This window comes from Berghia stephanieae, chromosome 6 (genome assembly GCF_034508935.2).
Source record: "Berghia stephanieae isolate SIO BIC M18660-M18661 chromosome 6, UCSD_Bste_1.3, whole genome shotgun sequence".
Lineage (NCBI taxonomy): Eukaryota > Metazoa > Mollusca > Gastropoda > Nudibranchia > Aeolidiidae > Berghia > Berghia stephanieae.
The window spans coordinates 45,302,137-45,321,726 of NC_088365.1; the positions used below are offsets into that span (position 1 = coordinate 45,302,137).

The following is a 19,590-nucleotide window of genomic DNA, read 5'->3' on the forward strand; positions in this document are numbered from 1 at the left end:
CATTTACCATTATGACATCCAACGTGTCCAAAAAAAAAAAAAAATATAAACAAATAAATAAAATAAAATAAAATAATAAACCCAAGACTTCCTACTTTTGAGTATTTTTGAGGAGTTGATTCAATCAATTGATATACACATTATTATGAAGTACCTAAGAAAGAGATTTCTGCTGACCAAAGTGTAAAAATGTGTTTAGTATGTGTACGGCTGACAACTATAATATTTATTTGAAGTTTCTTTTTTATTGGCAGCATGTCCAACTGCTGCTTTCCTTTATCATCGAGTTGTTGGGTAACGTCAGACAGATTGGGGAAATCGAATGTGTGGGTGATTTTTTTTTTTATTTTTTTTTTTTTTTTGGGGGGGGGGGGGGGGGGGATTTCTGGCCTGGGTGTGTGTGGGGGGGGGGGGGTGCAGATTATGTTTTATTGGCTTGTTGACGAATGTTTTGTACCAAAATTTTTTTTAAACATAAAAATAAATCAAAACAGATTCACTCAGGTCTTATAACTCTTTTTCAAGAAAAGTTCCTAAAGCTTAATTTTATGAACGATCTTTTTGCCTTTTCTGCCCCAGAGGAACTCATTAACTACATAATATACAAGAAACTAAACTTGAGCTTTTAAAACTTGAGCTATTATATTACGCAATATTCACTAAACTTGCTCAAAGCGCTTTACAATGGAGTCATTGACCAACAGCAACACTTAACATAAAGCCTGTTAGGCGATATTACGATTTTCTTCGGACAGAGACAACGCTGTTAAGGGAAAGGTAATCATTTTACAACTGAGTACGGTGAGAGAATGTGAGTGAAGAGTCTTTTCCAAGGACTCAACTATGCGCCGAGCGAGACTCAAACCCAGGACCTTCCGATCCGAAAGCGAGTGTCAAAAAACTGACAGAGCTTTAATAATTATGTTTATAATCCTTCAAAACTGAGTTATTCAGATCTATCGATTATGTAAACCGATAAAGTTTTTGTTTTGTTTTGTTTTGTTTTCCCTCGTGTCCCGATTATAATTAATTTGTATGCACAATTTTTCCAACTAGCCATTTGTTTTGGTTTGCTGCTGTGAAGCGCCACTGGGTATTGACATGGAAATTGGCGCTAAATAAATTACCAACCATAATATAACATTACATCACGTAGCACAAATAAACCACCAAATACGTTTGTTCTACTCGATAGCATGACATTTAGTGCATTGAGGCTTGTTACATGAATAAATAATATAACATTGCAAATCAGGCGACGGTACAGAAATGCGCAATTCAAATATTATTGGAGGTCAAGTGTCTAATGTACATTTATTTGTCAAATTCTGATGGAAAGCCTACCATGATTTTTAAAGATTTTTTTCATCCCTTAAATTCTAAAACTATGAGAATAAATTCCTTTCTTTAAAAAATAGTTATGGGTCATCCCCTCTCTCTCTCTCTCTCTCTCTCTCTCTCTCTCTCTCTCTCTCTCTCTCTCTCTCTCTCTCTCTCTCTCCCTCTCTCTCTTTCTCCCCTTTCTCTTTTTTTCTTTTTCTTTCTCTCTCTTTCTCTCCCCTCTCTCTATCTCTCGTCAGCAGCTGAATTCCACCTGGCTCGGTCCCATGCCATAATATATTTTTTGCATCCCACCCCATCCCCTGTAATCAAAGACATCTTTATAATATCATCCAACTCCTTGTTTTGAAACTTGAATTAAATATTAAACTGGGCTAAACTGACAAATATTTAATCACTGATATCACGATAACAAGAACGCTTTTGTTATCAATGCTAAAGACTTGATCTTTTTTTCTATGCCGAGTTCGATTCTACTCCAACCAGGGACCTTAAACAACAAAACAAAACGTGAGCATTCGTATAGATAGAATGAAGTTGACATCACTCGGGTCTTTGTTATGGTTTTTTTTTTTTTTTTTTTTTGTTGTTGTTGTTTTGTTTTTGTTTTTTTCGCTATCCGCGTTTATGAGTAATTCTCACTAAACTGTATAAACCAGACTATACACGTTCATGGTTACACAGAGTTTTGTGTGTTGGTCCGTTACACTTCCGGATGACACTGTTGTGATCTTCTTAGCCAAGTGCATACTATCTATAGCTCAATAAACACTAAACCACCTCAAAGCACTTTACACTGAATTCCTAGCCAACAGCAACACTTTACATATTATAGGATGAGACATAACGCCTTTTAGGCGATATTAAAACCTTTTCTGACATATACAACGCTGTTAAAGGCCAGGTACTCATTTTACACCCGAGTACGCTGAGATAATGTGAGTAAAGAGCATTTTCCAAAGACTCAACTATGCGCCGCTCAGAGCGCGACTCAAACCATGGACCTTCCGATCCGAAAGCGAAAAAAGTGCACATAATATTATTTAAACATTTTCAACAGAAGAGTGGTAACATAGGTATGAAGTTTATGATGGGAAGTCCAACTGACTCAACGTATCGTAACATAGATGACGCTGGACTCAACACATCGATGTTAGGCTAGCAGACCTGCTTAGTATTACGGAAAATTCATAGAAATACGAATTTTTGGCTCCAGCGACAGAACAACATTCACTTCTTTGGCTCAATAAATCTTATTGAATAGGAAAGTTTAATACATAAGAACCTATCTTCAGGACTTTGGAGTATTTTTTTATTTGGGGGGGGGGGGGGGGGAAATCATGCTGAGGACAAATTATTTATTTCTCAAGCTATTTACAGTGACTTTTTGAAATTTCAAGTAGGCAATTCTAGGCTAGTGTTCTCTTATCTAATAGGTAGTGAAAACAATTTGGTTTGAAGTTATGTTATCACGAGATTAAAGTAAAAGAGAAAAACAAACAATCTATTGATGCTGTACGTTTAGATAAAAACACTCAAAACAACCATCATCCGGATAAACGCACCAACACACAAAACGATGCGTAACCTTGTTACCTTGTCAGAACTGCATATATATATATATATATATATATATATATATATATATATATATATATATATATATATATATATATATATATATATGTACACGTCGCTCGACGCGGTTTGCTTTGTACCCGCTTTGTTGTCTGAGATCATGTCGTGTCCACAAGTCTTATTTCAAGCCATAGATTTCACGAGGTTCAATGTTTTGTTATACGTACCCGGTTTATCAATCTCAACAAGAAAACGGAAATGGATTGGTCACACTTTCAGAAAACCAACAACAGACATTACGAGACAAGCTGTGGACTGCCAGAACCCTCAAGGGGGGGGGGGGGGGGAAGGGAAGGTTGGGAGGCCAAATTGGACACGGAGAAGGTTTTGTGAGGAAGAGGTGAAGTTGGCTGGAATGTCCTGGGGAGAGATGAAGAAGAAGACAAAGAACAGAATACAGCCATAAGGAATCTAAAGTATTAAACGATAACCCGCTTTGTCTTCTCTCAAAGTGGTAACTAAACCAGACCTGTCTAGTACATACTACCATAAATTCGTAGAAATACGAATTTTTTTGGCTCCATGTACAGAACTGCATTCGTCTGTTTGACTCTGAGAAGGAAAGTTTAGTTCCTTAGAACCCGTGTTCAGGACCTCGAACCGTTTTTTTTTTTTTTTTTTCTTGTTTTTTTTTTTGTTTTTTTTTTTATCATGCTGAGGGCAAATTGTTTATTTCTAAAGTTATTTAATGTCAATTTTTCTATTTGTCTTTTGGACACAACTAATTTTTAAAATTTCGAGTTGGCAGCTCTGCTATACAACTCGATACTGTAATTCGGCCACGAGTCACGACGCGGTTCAATGTTTTGTTCGCGTACCTGCTTTGTTCTTGAAAATCTCTTTCTCCTACATCATTTTTCCTGGGGCAAGAAATGGAAGGAAAATTCACTTTATTCTTTTGTCCTCGTATAAATGAACTACAAGTTGTTACAATTATGCAATGAGCAAAATGGCAAAGTAATTAATTAAATACTCTTAATGCTGTGTACTGATAAAACGCCTTTTTAGAATTTTTGACCAGAATTTATTTTCGTTTGTTTTTCTTTTTGGTTTGTTTTGTTTGGTTTTTGGTTTTTCTTGTTTCGTTTTTTTTTGTTTGTTTGTTTGTTGTTTTATTTTTTTTTTTAATTTTTAATTTATTATTTTTTCGGGGGGGGGGGGGGGGGGGCGTTGTTTTGTGTGTATTTGTTGTTGTTTATTGTTCTTTTGGTTTTTGTTGTTGTTTTTTTAAAGTTCTTTGTTGTCGTCGTTGTTGTTTTTGTTTATTTGTTTGTTTTGTTATTTATTGTTTGTTGTTTGCGTGTGTATTCTTTCTTCTTTTTTTTTGTTTTGTTTGTTTGTTTGTTTTTATTTTGTTTTTTTTTTTGTTTTTTGTTTGTTTGTTTTTTTGTTTCTGTTAATATGATTAATAAGATGGCTCTCATCGCATCAATAATTCTTAAACCCGAAATAAACTCATCTATATTTGGAGTTCACGAGGTATTTGGCCCAAAAGATAAGGAGTGAGGTGATTGAAATTGAAGGGCTACATTTTCAAATAGTACACTTTTCCTCCCGATCTTATTCTTTTTGACAAGCAATATTGCACTTGTTCTTTTAGTAAGATTGGCAGCCCTGCACAAGATCACATAACCGCATATCTATGGTAGGGACGGTTCAAACCTCTGAAGTCCCGATTTTCATGATCGGCGGAAAAACCTTTGAAGTCGCGATTTTCACGATCGGCGGATCAAAACTCTGAAGTCCACATATTGTCGGAGGTCTGATCCGCCCAAAATTAAATAAAACATGGTGCACAAAGCTCGTATGTAGATTTCAGAGTTTTGATCCGCCGATTGTGAAAATCGAGACTTCCGAGGTTTGATCCGCCAACTATCGATATTATAATATACCGCTCTGAGGCAGTGGGTGGCATTTTAGTTTTCACCTTCTTTAAGATACCACATTTCTGCTTATAAAAGTTATAGACATATGCGACATTTTACCGTCAGAGGGCAGATTTATTCTCCTTAACAACACAAAAATATATTTAACCTAAATCACCTCTTTTTTTTTCGCCATGTATTCATTTTTAACACCTAAAATCACTCCGACATATTACCGTTTTGAAGCGATGGGTCACATCTATCAATTTGTCAAGATGATTCCAAACCAACGTGCACTTATCTGCAGGTCTGAAAACCGAACGCAATAATTGTCTTGATTTAACATTGTTGTGATGGCAATATTTTGATGTTGGTTTGAGAGTATAATTTCCATTACAACAATGAGCCACGACACTGCCCATGACAAGTCGCCTCGCTCTAGCTCAATTTGAGACGCTAAATTGCGGCTGACGCCTGCTTGATTCCAGCCTTCCCTCGGAATAAACCCTAGAGACAAATTTCCCCAATGGGATGAATAAAGGGAATTTTATTTCATTTATTATTTTTATGACGCTGACGATGACGACGACGATGATAATGATGATGATGATGATGATGATGATGATGATGATGGCGACGACAACTAGAGCAGCAACAACAACGACTATAATAATAATAATAATAATAATAATAATAATAATAATAATAATAATAATAATAATAATAATAATAATAATATAATAATAATAATAATAATAATAATAATAATAATAATATAATAATAATAATAATAATAATAATAATAATAATAATAATAATATAATAATAATAATAATATAATAATAATAATAATAATAAATAATAATAATAATAATAATAATATAATAATAATAATAATAATAATAATATATAATAATAATAATAATAATAAATATAATAATAAATAATAATAATAATAATAATAATAATAAATAATAATAATAATAATAATTTAGACTTATTTGTGTGCTAATCTAGTATTAGATTCAATATCTATAAAAGCATTGAACTTTTAAAAACCCACACGGTAACGTACCATTATTTTAAAATGTTTTCATAATACGGATTTAATCGTTTACGAGAAGGAAATGATAGGAAAAAGAAAACCTAGAGGTAACATGGTCTAAGGGAGATTATGAATTAAATTCAAAGTTGGGGAGAAAACTTAATTTGGTTTCGCCCCTTTGATAATAAAATGATAGGCGGGAATGTTCATACGGGTCTCTTTGTTATTACTATGACTTAATGTGAACTGTTTATTCATAGGCTGAGCTAGGCTTCTCGTTGGTTGGTTGGCTGTCATAGCGTCCCTGTAGAAGCTCTCTTTGCCTTCACTTAGATTCATTGCTCTATATTTCCTATACAAATACTCTACTACGATGGGTAAGTGAATTCAACTTGATTTTTAATGTTGAAAAAAAGTGTTTTTTATATATCATATTGTAATAATATGTAGTAATTTGATTAATTTAAGTACATGTTGATGCAGAACTCTTGAAATTATGTGTTAGAGTCACTCTTGCGAAGAAAGCTAGCCACCGGCTTCTTTCTTCTTTAGCCATTTTGATTTCGTCCAGGCGCGCTCGTCTACAAGGGATACATAGAGATTTATATTTTTCCTATGTTTCATTACTAATAGTGTGAGCTCTTACATCCTTACATTTCTATACAAAATTATTTAAGGGGAAATGTTATGAAATCATTTTAATCATGTTTTATGTTAAAATAATGATAAAATGGAAATTTATTCGTGTGGTTGGAACTGGTTTGCAGAATGTTTTCTTTGTTCCAAGGTCAGGAAAAGGAATCGAGATTCTGCAAGCCGTTTTCACTTATGGAGCTTTGGTAGCTTTTATAACAAAGGCTACATGAGGCCGCGGCGAGTTCGAAAAAGGGGGCGCTCTTTTTATTTTCAAATAAATGTGAAATTTTATTGAAGTTTTGGCTTTATTTATCATAAATAACTTTAATTTTAGTCATATTTGTAGGTCAAGCGGCTGATTTTCTTTGTTCTTTCTGTCGCCAAAACACCCGCAAACACCGGTCCTTCTCTTTCCTTCTATTATCATCTTTGCAATATAAAAGTGTCTAATGCAGCCATGCATAGGAAAATGCACTTTGAGTATTTTATTGCATTTTCATTTTTGGTGAAATATTTGGATTTTATTGATGCACAAACTGGCTTTTGCATGGAAAATTAGTTGCATTTAGCCATTTTATCCTCTTTATGATTATTCCAAGGTGGTCAATATCATGATCTTAGTACTGGAAGTATGAGTCATTCTTGAAATAGTAGTTCGTTACAACGCTACAAAACTAAAATGTAGAAATTATTTAAAAGTAAAAGCGATACTGGCTTCTAGCTTTTGATTTTTTTAAAAATGTATGAGTTGCCTTATGGTCTCAGATAGCTTTTTAATGACTTAGTCTACAAAGCATCGACAAAATAGCCTGGCCTAAATATTATTATATGAGCTGCTCTCGGTCCATACTATTGTCTGTTATCCCTCACCACTGACTTTGGCAAAGTCATAAGAGGGCAGTGTTGTTAAGAATAAAATTCAACATTTTTACACTGGTTACGTTTCAATTTTGTTGATCAGATCGCATTCATTTTAGAATGTTAATTTAGGCAAAGCTTTGACTTTGAGCTTGAGGATAAAGTGAACTGAGAGAAAGAGAGAAAAAAGTAAGGGGGGTGGAGTGGAGTTGCAGCAATTGTTTGGGATCATTTTCACTTCTTACTTTGGGGGGGGGGGGGGGGCATTGATAGATTTTTTACAAGTGGCTGAGAAAAATAAATAGTCCATTAGTCAGAGTTAGAGGGCATGCAAATGGACACGTTTCAGTCAGTTTAAAATTAATTTGACAGCTCCCTTCACTCAGCAGTCATCATGTTAGAGTTAGTTATGATTATGGAAAGTACTTTTTCTCGGACTGCAGGACTTAGATTTATTTTTTAGTGCTCATGACACATGTGTAGCATCTCTATGTGTTAATTTAATTGTAGAGAGTTGTGTGTAATGTGCATATGACTGATATTTTCATTTTCCCAAAAAGATTATTTATATTAGTCATGTCTCAAACACAAACCCACAATGGCCTGTAGCTAGTAATCGAAAGCTTTAATTAAATATATTGAGTTGCTCACCTGGATTTGAGATTCAATTTTTATTTATCCAAAGTTAACTGGACCGGTTGGAGTAGGGTTAATACTTAACATAAATTTTGTCTACAAATAAGGTAGGAACAACCGTGACTCTAAGGCACAAACCAATTAAACAAGATGGTCACATAACTTTTTTGTTCGATTGGGAATTTTGAATCCATGAAAATAATAACTTGTTGTAGTTTCAGTTTCAGTGGCTTGATAATTTGTTTCAGTATGGAAGTTCCCCTTCAATTTTAATTATTGGTTTTGACTTTTTACGACTCAGTCGTGTTTGTAATTAGTTAATATTTTACCATAGTGATTCAGGAATTGAGATTTTGTGGATTTTTTTTTTTTTTTTAATTTTTTTTTTTAATTCTTTGGGGGGGGGGGGGGATTTTAGCTTTTATAAAACTCAACATCCACTAAATGTGCTCAAGGCGCTTTACAAAAGATCCCTGAACCAACCGCAACACATAGCATGAACATTTGAACTTGTCTAAGTCATGAAACATGTTAGGCGGTATTTCAATCTTATTGGCAGGGACAATGCTGTTAATGACTAGGTACTCATTTTACACCCGAGTACAGTGAGAGAATGTGAGTAAAGAGCATTTTCAAAGAACTCAACTGTGCGTTTAGAGAGGCTCAAACCCAGGACTTTTCGATCCGAAAACGAGTGTCATACCATATAGCTGCACAGGTAGTCTACTCAACTGATTACGCCACCAAGTTTATTATCATTTCCTCATTAGGACCAGCCACTCTGTTGCATTATTTGGATTATTATTATAATAATGACACATTATTTTTAAACAATGTATGGACCACACTCGCCTCACTGATTATTTACAAACTCGTAGTTAGTCCCCTCTCTGTTGGTTGAATGGATTTTCTAAGGGAACAAAATTTTTACTTTGTAATTTTTACAGAATAGACAAGGCATCCCAAACTAAAATTTCATTATACAATTTGTATTACAAATATCAAAACAATTTATCGAAATCGGAAAATTAATTTTTAAGTTTCATTTTTTGATGGTTTGTGAAGAAAAATTAATTTGGTTAGGGAAGGAAAAAAATAGGCTTTGTTTACATAGTTGGCGCTTTGGACTGAAAAAAAGCTAGTAAGCCCCATTTTTTGGTATTGTAATCTTCAAAGGCTTCTGATTCTAATGGTATAAGTTTTTTTACCATTAACTTCAGTTTAAGACAGAGAGACTGTTCAAATAGGCCTCTCTAAAAAAAAAATTTTATCGTTTGTGAAAGAACATAAATCTTTCATAGGGAAAGAAAAGAAAGAGAGGGACACTATGCGTTGAAACAAGATAGCAGGCCCAATTTGAGATATTGAAATCTTCAAAGGCTGCTGGTTTTAATGATTCAAGTTTGTCACGAATAACTTAATTCAAGAGAAAGAGAGACTGCTTTAAAGAGACCTCATTTTTGATGATTTGTGAAGAAACATTCACCTGTTAACAGCAGTAGTTTGGAATGCCTAAAAAGACAGTTGTCATTTGCATAATTGAACTTGTAGGTTTTATTTGAGTGCTCAGATATCGGTGACAGCTTTGATTTATATGCCTCAGTCATCCCAAGATGTCTGCGATTGCATTTTCATTATTTACGATTGGAGTAATTGCACTGTATTATTTCTTTTTCTTTTCTTTTTTTTAAGGTCGCCCTAAAGGTGCTCTTGGTAAGAACACTAAAGCAGGTAAGAAGAAGGACCTCAACAAGCCCAAGAGGTCCACTTCTGCCTACTTCTTCTTCTTGGCTCACTGTCGCCAGGAGGCTGCTAAGGCTGGAAACTATCCTTCTAAGGTGAAAACCCATTTTTCAAGTTCAAGTCATTCTTGTTTTATTTTAGATTTATTCATAATCCACTTTGGAAAAAAATATTTTATTGAATTGTATTGTTTATTTAGGAGGTCTGTTGTTTGTTGTTTTGTGGGTTTTTATTTTTTTTTTTTTTTTTTTTTTTTATGCGCGTTAAAGTGACTTGAAACTAAAATTATTGAATATGCCTGGTCTACCTGCTCATGGGTGAATGGAACACACAATTTGAGATATAATTTCTATTGTTAGAAGATTGTGGATGTGGGTCCTAAATATAGTCCAATTGTTAGAGCACCTGGCTCCTTTTAAATCTCGGTTTCAAGTTTCAAATCAGAATCAGTTATTCTTCTGATCTGTTCAATCAGAAGTCAATTTGTGAAAGAGTTAGATAGGGTGGAAAGTGCTTTTCTATGTAGCATCTAAGATTGTTTTGTGGGAATATTTTACAATGGTTTAGTCGAGTATTTCTGTAACAACACTTGAGGCATTGATCTGTTCAATTTGTAATTAAACACCCATAGGTCTTGCTCTTTTTTTTTTTTTTTTTCAGTATCATTGTCGGATATATTTTATCTGTCCTGTTTTCAATACTTAACATTTTTCATTCATTCAGATCGCTGAGTTCACTAAGGAGTGTTCTGAGAAATGGAGGGCTCTTAGCAAGGACAACAAGAAGCCCTTCGATGATGCTGCTGCTGAGGACAAAAAGAGATACGAGGCTGAGGTTTGTCTTTTTCCTCTTTGTTGGATACCCAACTAAATGGGATCAAAATTTAATATAATCTCTAGATATTTTTGATGTCCCTGGAACAGAGTCTGAAATGTCAGACGAATTTGTTATCTTGACATTTATTTCAGTTTAACATATTTTTCCCAGTTGCGATTATTCGAAGTTGAAGTTTTTTTTTTGTCCATTGTAGATACACATTTTCCCTCTGAGTTTACACAACCTTGGACAGTGCCTGATCTCATTCAAATTTGTTTTTACTTTTGCTGTTTTGTTTTTTTGTCTTTTTAAAATTTATATTTTATTTTATCTATTTATTATTTAATGCTTTATTTAGTTTTTTTGCTTTTAATGGTTGTAAATTCCATCATTTTCCTTTGCGTTTGACATCTCTCATTTCCTTTGTTTTCTTGGTAAGGCAAGTTTATAAACGTGTTGCTCAATAGTTTCTAATGATGGAAGTAAATATATTAGAAGAGTCTTCTTGAATAAGGCGATATTTTTCACGAGATATCTGCACAAACCCATACTGCAAAGCCGCACCATACATGCCAAATCTGACAATTTTTTGTAATTTTACTAATTTTAGACAAATTTCATGGCCAAATATGAAATTTTATGAAAAATTACGAATTTTTAATTCTTAGTAATATTTATAAGATAATAAGAAGAAGAACAACTACTACTATAATAATGACGATAATAATAATATTGTGGTTGCTCATACACAATTACGAATTTCCTTGTCAAATTACTAGAAATTGACATTAACATTACTAAATTTGAAGTTTTCAATTTGGCAAGTCTGCCGTACTTCTTTTGTCTCTAATAGAGTGGTTTAGCATTAAACCCTGCCCAAACGCGATTCTTTAAGCTGTATTTTTCACTCATGTTTGATTGATTTCTTGAATTTGCCATTTTTGAGGTCGAAAGTTTGTTGCAATTAACCAGTGACTTTTATATAGAATTAATTCTGTTTCTTGGGAAAGGTTGTGATGAACTTCACGTTGCAATTATCAGGGGTGGACTGTATTACTGCCTGTCTGAATTTGATTCAGAGTAACTACATAACCATGTCAACAGCTAGCCAATTAGTTGACACAGGAATGATTTGATGAGTGTGAGGGTGCAACTGAGCTGTTGATGCAGTCACGAGAAATGAAATCCTGAGCTGATTCACCTTAAACACCAAGCTGATCAAGTAGCTAAGTGATTAGTAAATGATCAAGACAGCAAGTTCTTGATTGGATCATCATAACCTCTAGAAATTATGGGGATTTGTTTTGTGGTTGTTCTTGATCTTGTTCGCATCATCCCTGGGACTTGTGTGAAATAGTAATGTTTCCTTTGGGTCTTTTATTGTTGTTTTGTCTTGATCAGTATTTTGTTAAGGATGACATGTCATTTCCCAAATTCTCAGTACATTTTGGAGGGAGGGGGGGGTGTATTGTTATCATCTGGGTCCCTTCTCTTTCCAGGTGTTAGTGTTAGATCCATTTCATCTTTCTATCGAGAGCAATTTCGCATCATTTGATGATCATCACTGTTGCCACCTCTTCAGTATTTTGCATCCAATTTTTCCTCCTTCCTCCAAGGTTGTCAATTTTCCATTTATTTACGGAATTCTGTATGTTACAAATCCTGGGTATATTTTCCAATCACCTGCTCAACGGGGGGGGGAAAGTCGGCACATACAGGAGTTCAGCACTCAGAATGGGGTCAGTCTCTGTGTTTGTTCAGTAAATTTTTGCCTCTTGAAATGGCAACACCATGTTCCTCTATCTTGATTTCAGTCCACTCTCCCTTCCATTATTTTCTTTTGTGTCGTTTCATGCCTTCTAATATGAACGTAGTATGCAAGTTCTTTGCTTGGTGGTTTTCTGGGGTTGTGTGTGTGTGTTTGTTTTCCATTCTTTCCAAGATGTTATATTTTCGTAATCATTTTTTGAGCTTCTAATTGTGTTTGCCAGATTGTAATGTTTGCCAGAGTTGTAAATTTCCTTGTTGTATTATCGTCTTTTAGATGGCTCAATACAAGGGCAAGGTTGTGGATCCCAACAAGCCCAAGAGGCCTCCCACTGCTTACTTCATCTTCTTGGCCGATTTCCGCATCAAGATGGCTAACTCTGGCACTGAACACAAGGAGCTCCTCAGGAAAGGTAGAGGATTGACAATTAGTTCTTTCTTTCTACTTTCTTTTTTTCATTCTCTTACTCTTCTCTCTCTCTCTCTCTCTCTCTCTCTCTCTCTCTCTCTCTCTCTCTATCTATCTATCTCTCACTCTATCTTTCTAACTCTCCACTTAATCTGTTCCGTTTCCTTTACAGTAATCATTCCAGATCAAATTCTGTTGTTTTAGGAGAGAAAATCATGAAAATATTTTGGATTTGTGTTTAAATGAATATAATTCATTTTTATTCAATTTTTTAAAATCAGCTGGTGAGGACTGGAGAAACATGAGCGCTGAGCTGAAAAAGCCTTATGAAAGAAAAGCTCTTGAAGAATCCAAGAAGTACGAGGAAGCTATGACAGAGTACAGAAGAGTAAGTGCCAGTCTCTTTTTTTAAAAAGTGTTACTTATCCTCTCCAGTCTTTGGGGATTAGTTGCGTGTTTGTATATGAGGCTGTCAGAGAATGTCACATTCATAAGATTCGTCACAAAAATACACCACTGTTAAGATTGGGGGGGGGGGGGGGATAATTCATATTTCTTTAAGATGGACAGTATAGCAGAAATAGTTTCTCAGATGTTGAATAAAATCGCAGACAACGTTAATACTTTGTCCATAATTTTTCGACCGACACTTTAAAAGGTTATTACTATTATTTTGATTCTAGATCGTCACTCTTTATTGGGTTTTTAAAAAGTTATTATTTTACTCAAGAGACACTGATGAAAGTGAATGTCTTTCTTAGTTTTTCCCGATAACAGTATTGGGGCATTTTTGTGGCGAATCTTTTTAAAAAAACATCTTTTGCCACGGACTTGTATATAAATATATGTATGCAAAGTTGCCAATTTTCCAACTATTAACGAAATTCACTACGTTATAAGCCCTCAGTATATTTTCCAATTATGTGGTAAATAGAATGAATAAGGAAATACATAATTTCAAAATTATTGTACTTCATCTCTCAGAAAGGGGTCGGGCAATGTGTTTGCGGAAAAGTTACCTCCTGAATGTTCTAACATTATTCATAGGTTTGATGTTTTTTGTTGAAGGATTGGATTGTTATTTATGCGACCCATCACATTATTCTGGTACTATTGTATTGGACTCAGCAAGGTGAAGAAAATCTAAATTTCAAGTGGAAACAGCTGGTATTGGGGAGTTTGTCTTTTTTTTTTTTTTAATAGAAACTCGTTTGTCGCAATGAAAGAAAATTTTAGGTTAAGCTTAAAAGCCAATTTTAAGCATCAATGATTGGTCACATTTTTTATTTTTTTTCTCCTCCCCTACTACTTGTCCAGAGACCAGGCCCCTACGTTGTGTCGGCTGCCACTTATATATAGTACGTTTAGTTTAATAAACTTCTCAGGTCATTTTAGGTATGTGAGATAATGGCGAAAGGTTGATTTTTGTATTGTTTTGTCCAAATAAAGAAAACAAAGATATCAACGTGGATGCCATTTGGGGTGTTCTCATACTGCAGACATTGATAAATGACCCTTGAGATATACATGCGTTTCCGATTTAACTCGTCCCTTCAACTTACCTTTTCTTGGGCTTTTGTAAACGCTGATCGGCTCAAGCTCTTACATTGTCCCATCTGTCTGAAATGTCCTTGTCCTTCTCCATCTTGTAAGCAAACTCAATTGTTAACAAAGTGTTAGCTATCAATTTATGTTTGTACATTCTAGAGCTGTCCTGTTTCTATCACTGGATGGGGTTCCTGACCTCCCATAGTGGACAGGGAGGTACATACTTTGTCTTCTACTCCCCTATATCTGTTTTCCAATATGCTTTCTGTCTTTGTATTGGAATGAGATTACTTGGTTTTGTTCTGGCTCTCCGGATACCCTGCCCGGAAGGGAAACAGTCAAATGTATTATTAGCTTTGGGGGAAGATATTTTTTTTCCTTGTAAGTCAACTCTCTGTTATGCACTAGATATATTATTTTTCCTTTTACCAATGTATTGTTTGTAAACAATTACGTGTGTTCCTCTTGGCAGAGACCTGTGCTTGTGTCTGGATGAGACATTTAGTGATCTCAAATTAAGTACACTGATAATGTGCTCTTGGAATCTACATCTGTTCCCTATTTGAATCAATTCCCCTTTGTCTTGCTTGTTCTTGGGTTCTTTAATTGTAATTCTAGAACTTTTTACTATCCCATTTTCTTCCTTTTTACTGGCGCTGATATGACATAAATGTGTTGCAAGCTCCGTAAAACCCTTAAAAACATTTCTTATTACGACGAATCATTTCATATAAAAAACTACAGGAAGTAATTTGAAGGAGGTGTTAAATTTCATTTTCTCTCTTTTACTGGACCGGAAAAGTTTATCTCTACTTGATCAGACAAAAAGCAGTATGACTTAAAACCACATGTGAAAACACCACATAAATGTATCCAAATACTTTCTGCATGCAATAAAGAGTTTTTGCCTATGTTCATTTCGACCTAAATATTAATGAATCGGCTGTTCAGAATCAGGATGTAAAGTTTGAAAATTTTGGCAAAAATGTACTTAATTTTTCTTTCAATCTGTCTAGACTTATGTCTTGTTGTTTATTCTGTATATATCGTTTGAATATTTATTTATTCGTCTCGGTTGATTATCACAAATCAATTTTTGTGCTTATTGGTTGAGAATGTCGATGGTATGCCACCAGTTGTCCCCCCAAATCAATTGTACCAACTTAATAGACTGTGTGTAATCTTTTTTTTAAAGTTTATTGTCTTCATAAGAGGAATTTAGATCCTGACCTCCCATAGCGGGCAGGGAGGTACATACTGTGTCTTCTATCCCCTTATATCTCTTATCCAACATGCTATCTGTCTTTGTCTCGGAATGAGATTACTTGGTTTTGTCCTGGCACTGGCCGGAATCCTAGCTGGGAGGGAAACAGTCAAATGCATAGTTATTGTTTTGGGAGATGATATTTTTTTCCTTGTAAATCATCTCTCTGTTATGTATTATTATTTTTATTTTGAATGTATAATGTAAGCATTTGAGTGTGTTCCTCTTTGTTGGATTTTGTGCTTGTGTCTGGATGAGACTTGTTGGTGATTTCAAACTAAGTACATTGGTGGTATGCCCTTGGAATCTACATCTGATCCCTATCTGTTCTCAATTCCCCTTTGTCTTACTTTTTCTTGGGTGCTTTAATTGTAATTCTAGAACTTTTTACTATCTCATATTCTTCCTTTTTACTGGCGCTGATATAACCTAAATGTGTTGCAAGCTCCGTAAAACCCTTAAAAACAAAAACAAACAAGAGGAATTTAGCGAGTTCTTATCACTTCGTAGGTGGTCTAAAATCAAACAGATCTGAGTGCTGTCAACTTCATTAACTCTATACATCTTGTCCTTATAAATAGCTATATCCCTGAGTAGTTTGCTAAAGAATTTAGGTACTGTGCTAAGGGTTGAGCTGCTGATTAATCTGTTTGTCTATTCTTTGGATCATTTGTTTCATAATTTTTTGTTTGTTTTTTAAAATTTCGTTACAGACTGGAGGTGGAGCCCCTGCTAAGCCTGTTCCGAAGCCACCCCAGCAGTCCATGGCAGATGATGACGATGACGATGATGATGATGATGAAGATGATGATGATGAGGATGATGACGAGTGAATAGGCAGAATGATTATTTTTATCCCATCTCTTTGTACATACTCATTGAGCATTGATTGATTCATTCAGATTATAAGCTTAATGCAATCAATATTCGTAAGAAGGTAATAATTTTGTTGTCTTTAGTTTTAATCTTATCATTCATTGATTGTCACAATTTGTATACATTCTGACAAGTGATTTGTTGTTTTGATGAACAGTTACTTAAAACCAATGGGAGAAATTATAAGATTCCAATATTTTTAGCATTAAATTCTTATTTCTGGGCAGGACATTAGGGTGGGTATTCGTAGATTTTAAGATCTGAATTTGTTGGCTCTGTAATTCAGTTTTTTCTATCATATCCTATTACTTAATCATGGCATTAATTTTTTTCTTTCTTTTTTTTTTTTTGATTTTTTTTTTCTTTTTAAAAATTTCAACACTGTATTGCTTTAATATAGCAGGTATAAGCTCTGAGTTGTTTCTTAGAACGAGTATAAGATATCTGGGTAGAAAATTGCAACCTGTGCATGCTGGAAACGGTTGCCTTCATAAATAGATAACTAAAATCTGAATTGTTGTGGGACAGATCATTTCTTACTTCACAGATAGATTAGTGAATCTAAGACATTTGGGGATAGATCATTTCTTACTTTCAATGTTGTAATCCCATTCCTTCTGTTTGTGGATCAAAAGATTTAACCAGTTAACCGTCGTACTCAATAGATGCGTATTAAAAAATTTGGCCAGAAAATCCAGCCTTCAAATATCGAATTTGAAGTTCGAGGGATTTTTTTGCCAAATTTTTAAACGCACGTTTTTACAGAGTGGGGTCCTGATAGCTCAGTTGTTAGAGCACTCGCTTCGCAAGCACAGGGATCAAGATCAATCCCGGGTGCAGTCAGTATTTTTGTTCTGACCCCCTGTCTACCCAGCAGTGATTGGGTAGCTGGGTCTGATAGATCTAGCAGAAGTACTTGGCAATTGCTATTGTCCTTTTCACGCTATAGAAACCGGGACTAGTTAACTGGTTAATGGGCTGTTCTTTTGACATGTAAGATCTTAGTTTGCCTGGACACAGGCATTGAATCAAGATAGACTTTGTGATGCAAGATACTTGTTTTGGTGTAGTTCATGCTCAGGGAAGTTATTGTTTGTTTTTTTTTTTCTTTACTGTTATTGGTTTCTGATGGTACTTGAGGTTGTGTTGTGTTTGTGTTTGATTTGTCATCGATGTCAGCTCATCACGAGTTAGTTCACCTTTATATTAATATATTAGATTTCGAATGTCTTCTGTTTTTCATGACCAAGCTAACATCTTCTGTTGTATGATTTTAACTTGTATAAGGGAGATGGTGGGGGGGGGGGGGGCACTTGTTTCCAAATATTTGATGATTCTCATGATGGCTTCTTTAATTATGGTTTGTCTCTATCTGGGCTGATAGAAATGAAGTTAAGTGTCAAAATGTTTTTAGATTTTTACAGTTGTACATTTACACTTCTTTCTAGCAGCATTTCAAAACTTTTTTAAAAATAAATAAAAGCTTAATTTTACTCCGCATTTTCAGGTCATAGGTCTTGCAATGATTTGTAGATGTCAATGATTAATGATGACCTTATAAAAATATAAGAGTAAATGGGGACTGTTTTTGGCCAATTACGTATGTCAAAATTCAAATCTTGAAAATTTGACGTTTTTTAAAGTAGATTTTAGAATATGATCTCTTATAGACGCAAAATTCATTAGCAAGACTATTGTATTTTTTTTTTAAAGCGTTTTTTATATTATAATCCCACTTCATAGTCGGTCACCTTTCTTCTCCAGAACAAATTGTTTGTGTCATTCTATTTTTGATTGATTTTTTTTTTTTTTTTAATGTCATGATTGTGTCAGTTCATTTGTATGATTTTGTGTTGACGATTTTTGGTGTTCATAAATAAATTGTGTTGTATCAAAAATGGAAATAAAAGTTGACCCAAAGACTTGAGTATTCATTGTTTATTTGTTTGTTGCTATTGTTTTTGTTGTTTTTTTTTGTCATTAATACTGTCGTACTCTGACCTGAAGCTTTTGGGTGGGGGGGGGGGGTCACTGATGCTGCGTCTTCAGTCTTCTATCTCCCAATATTTCCTTTCCAGGTTCCTGGATGGGGTTCCTGGCCTTCCATAATGGGGCAGGGTGGCGCTCATCCAGACACAAGCACAGGTCCCTACTAAGAGAAATACACTCAAATGTTTACAAATCATATAGAATATGTATGTAAAACATAATATTGTAATTCTAGAACTTTTTACTTTCCCATTTTCTTCCTTTTTCAAGGCTGAGAATCTTCCGCCTAATTGGTGGTTTATCTCCGCCCATCACCATCACTTCCGCCTTTTAAAAAGACTCACAACAACCACTACATCAACATCCCTATCACCACTACTTTTACAACCATCACATCATTCCTATCACCATTACTACTACTACAACCACCACCACATCATCATCCCTACCACCACTGCAGCTACTACAACTACCATCACATCATCATCCCTACCACCACTACTACATCCTCCACCACCACATCATCCCAACTATCACTACTGCAACCACCCCACATCATCCCTACCACAACTATTACAATTACAACCACCACCACACCATCATTCCCAACACCTCTACAGCTACAACCACCATATCATCCTTATCACGACCCTACAACAACCACCACCACATCATCCCTACCGCCATCTTTTCTTACTACTACTACTACTACTACAATATGTTGTAATTACACTTCAACTTGAAATTCCTCCAAGTGGTGTCAGAAATTATTACGAGACACATTTTTTATTGCATCTCAGTAAGTTTTTAATGAAATTGAAATTTATACGTTATCGTCGCATAGATAGGTCTTGAACTCCATTTTTGTTACCAGTCATTCTCACCCCTGAACCATCATGACACCATCACCATCTCTACTACGACTACGACAGCAACTATCACATCATCATCAGTAACACCATCTCCACAACCACATAATCACTGCCCTCATTGTAGTCAGTACCACCTCTAGTGCAAGCACCACTATCACTATCACACCATCTTCCTGGTGGGATCTTTTGACCTGCAAGGATCAGAGTTGCTTTCTGCCTTTGTCTTGGCTTGATTCTTTTCCTGGCCGGATTCATTGGCAGAGAGGGAAACAATTAAATGTATAGTC

At 34.9% G+C, this 19,590-nt stretch overlaps 1 protein-coding gene across 1 annotated transcript; it reads left to right on the forward strand.

Moving 5' to 3' along the window:
• Positions 1–6,111: 6,111 nt before the first annotated feature.
• LOC144975107 (high mobility group protein B3-like) lies at positions 6,112–18,364 on the forward strand. The gene is made up of 6 exons (XM_078918837.1): positions 6,112–6,266; positions 9,712–9,857; positions 10,486–10,596; positions 12,623–12,758; positions 13,036–13,142; positions 16,280–18,364. The coding sequence occupies exons 1-6, from the start codon at positions 6,263–6,265 to the stop codon at positions 16,397–16,399; spliced, it is 624 nt and encodes a 207-aa protein (XP_078774963.1). The 5' UTR covers positions 6,112–6,262; the 3' UTR covers positions 16,400–18,364.
• Positions 18,365–19,590: the final 1,226 nt, after the last annotated feature.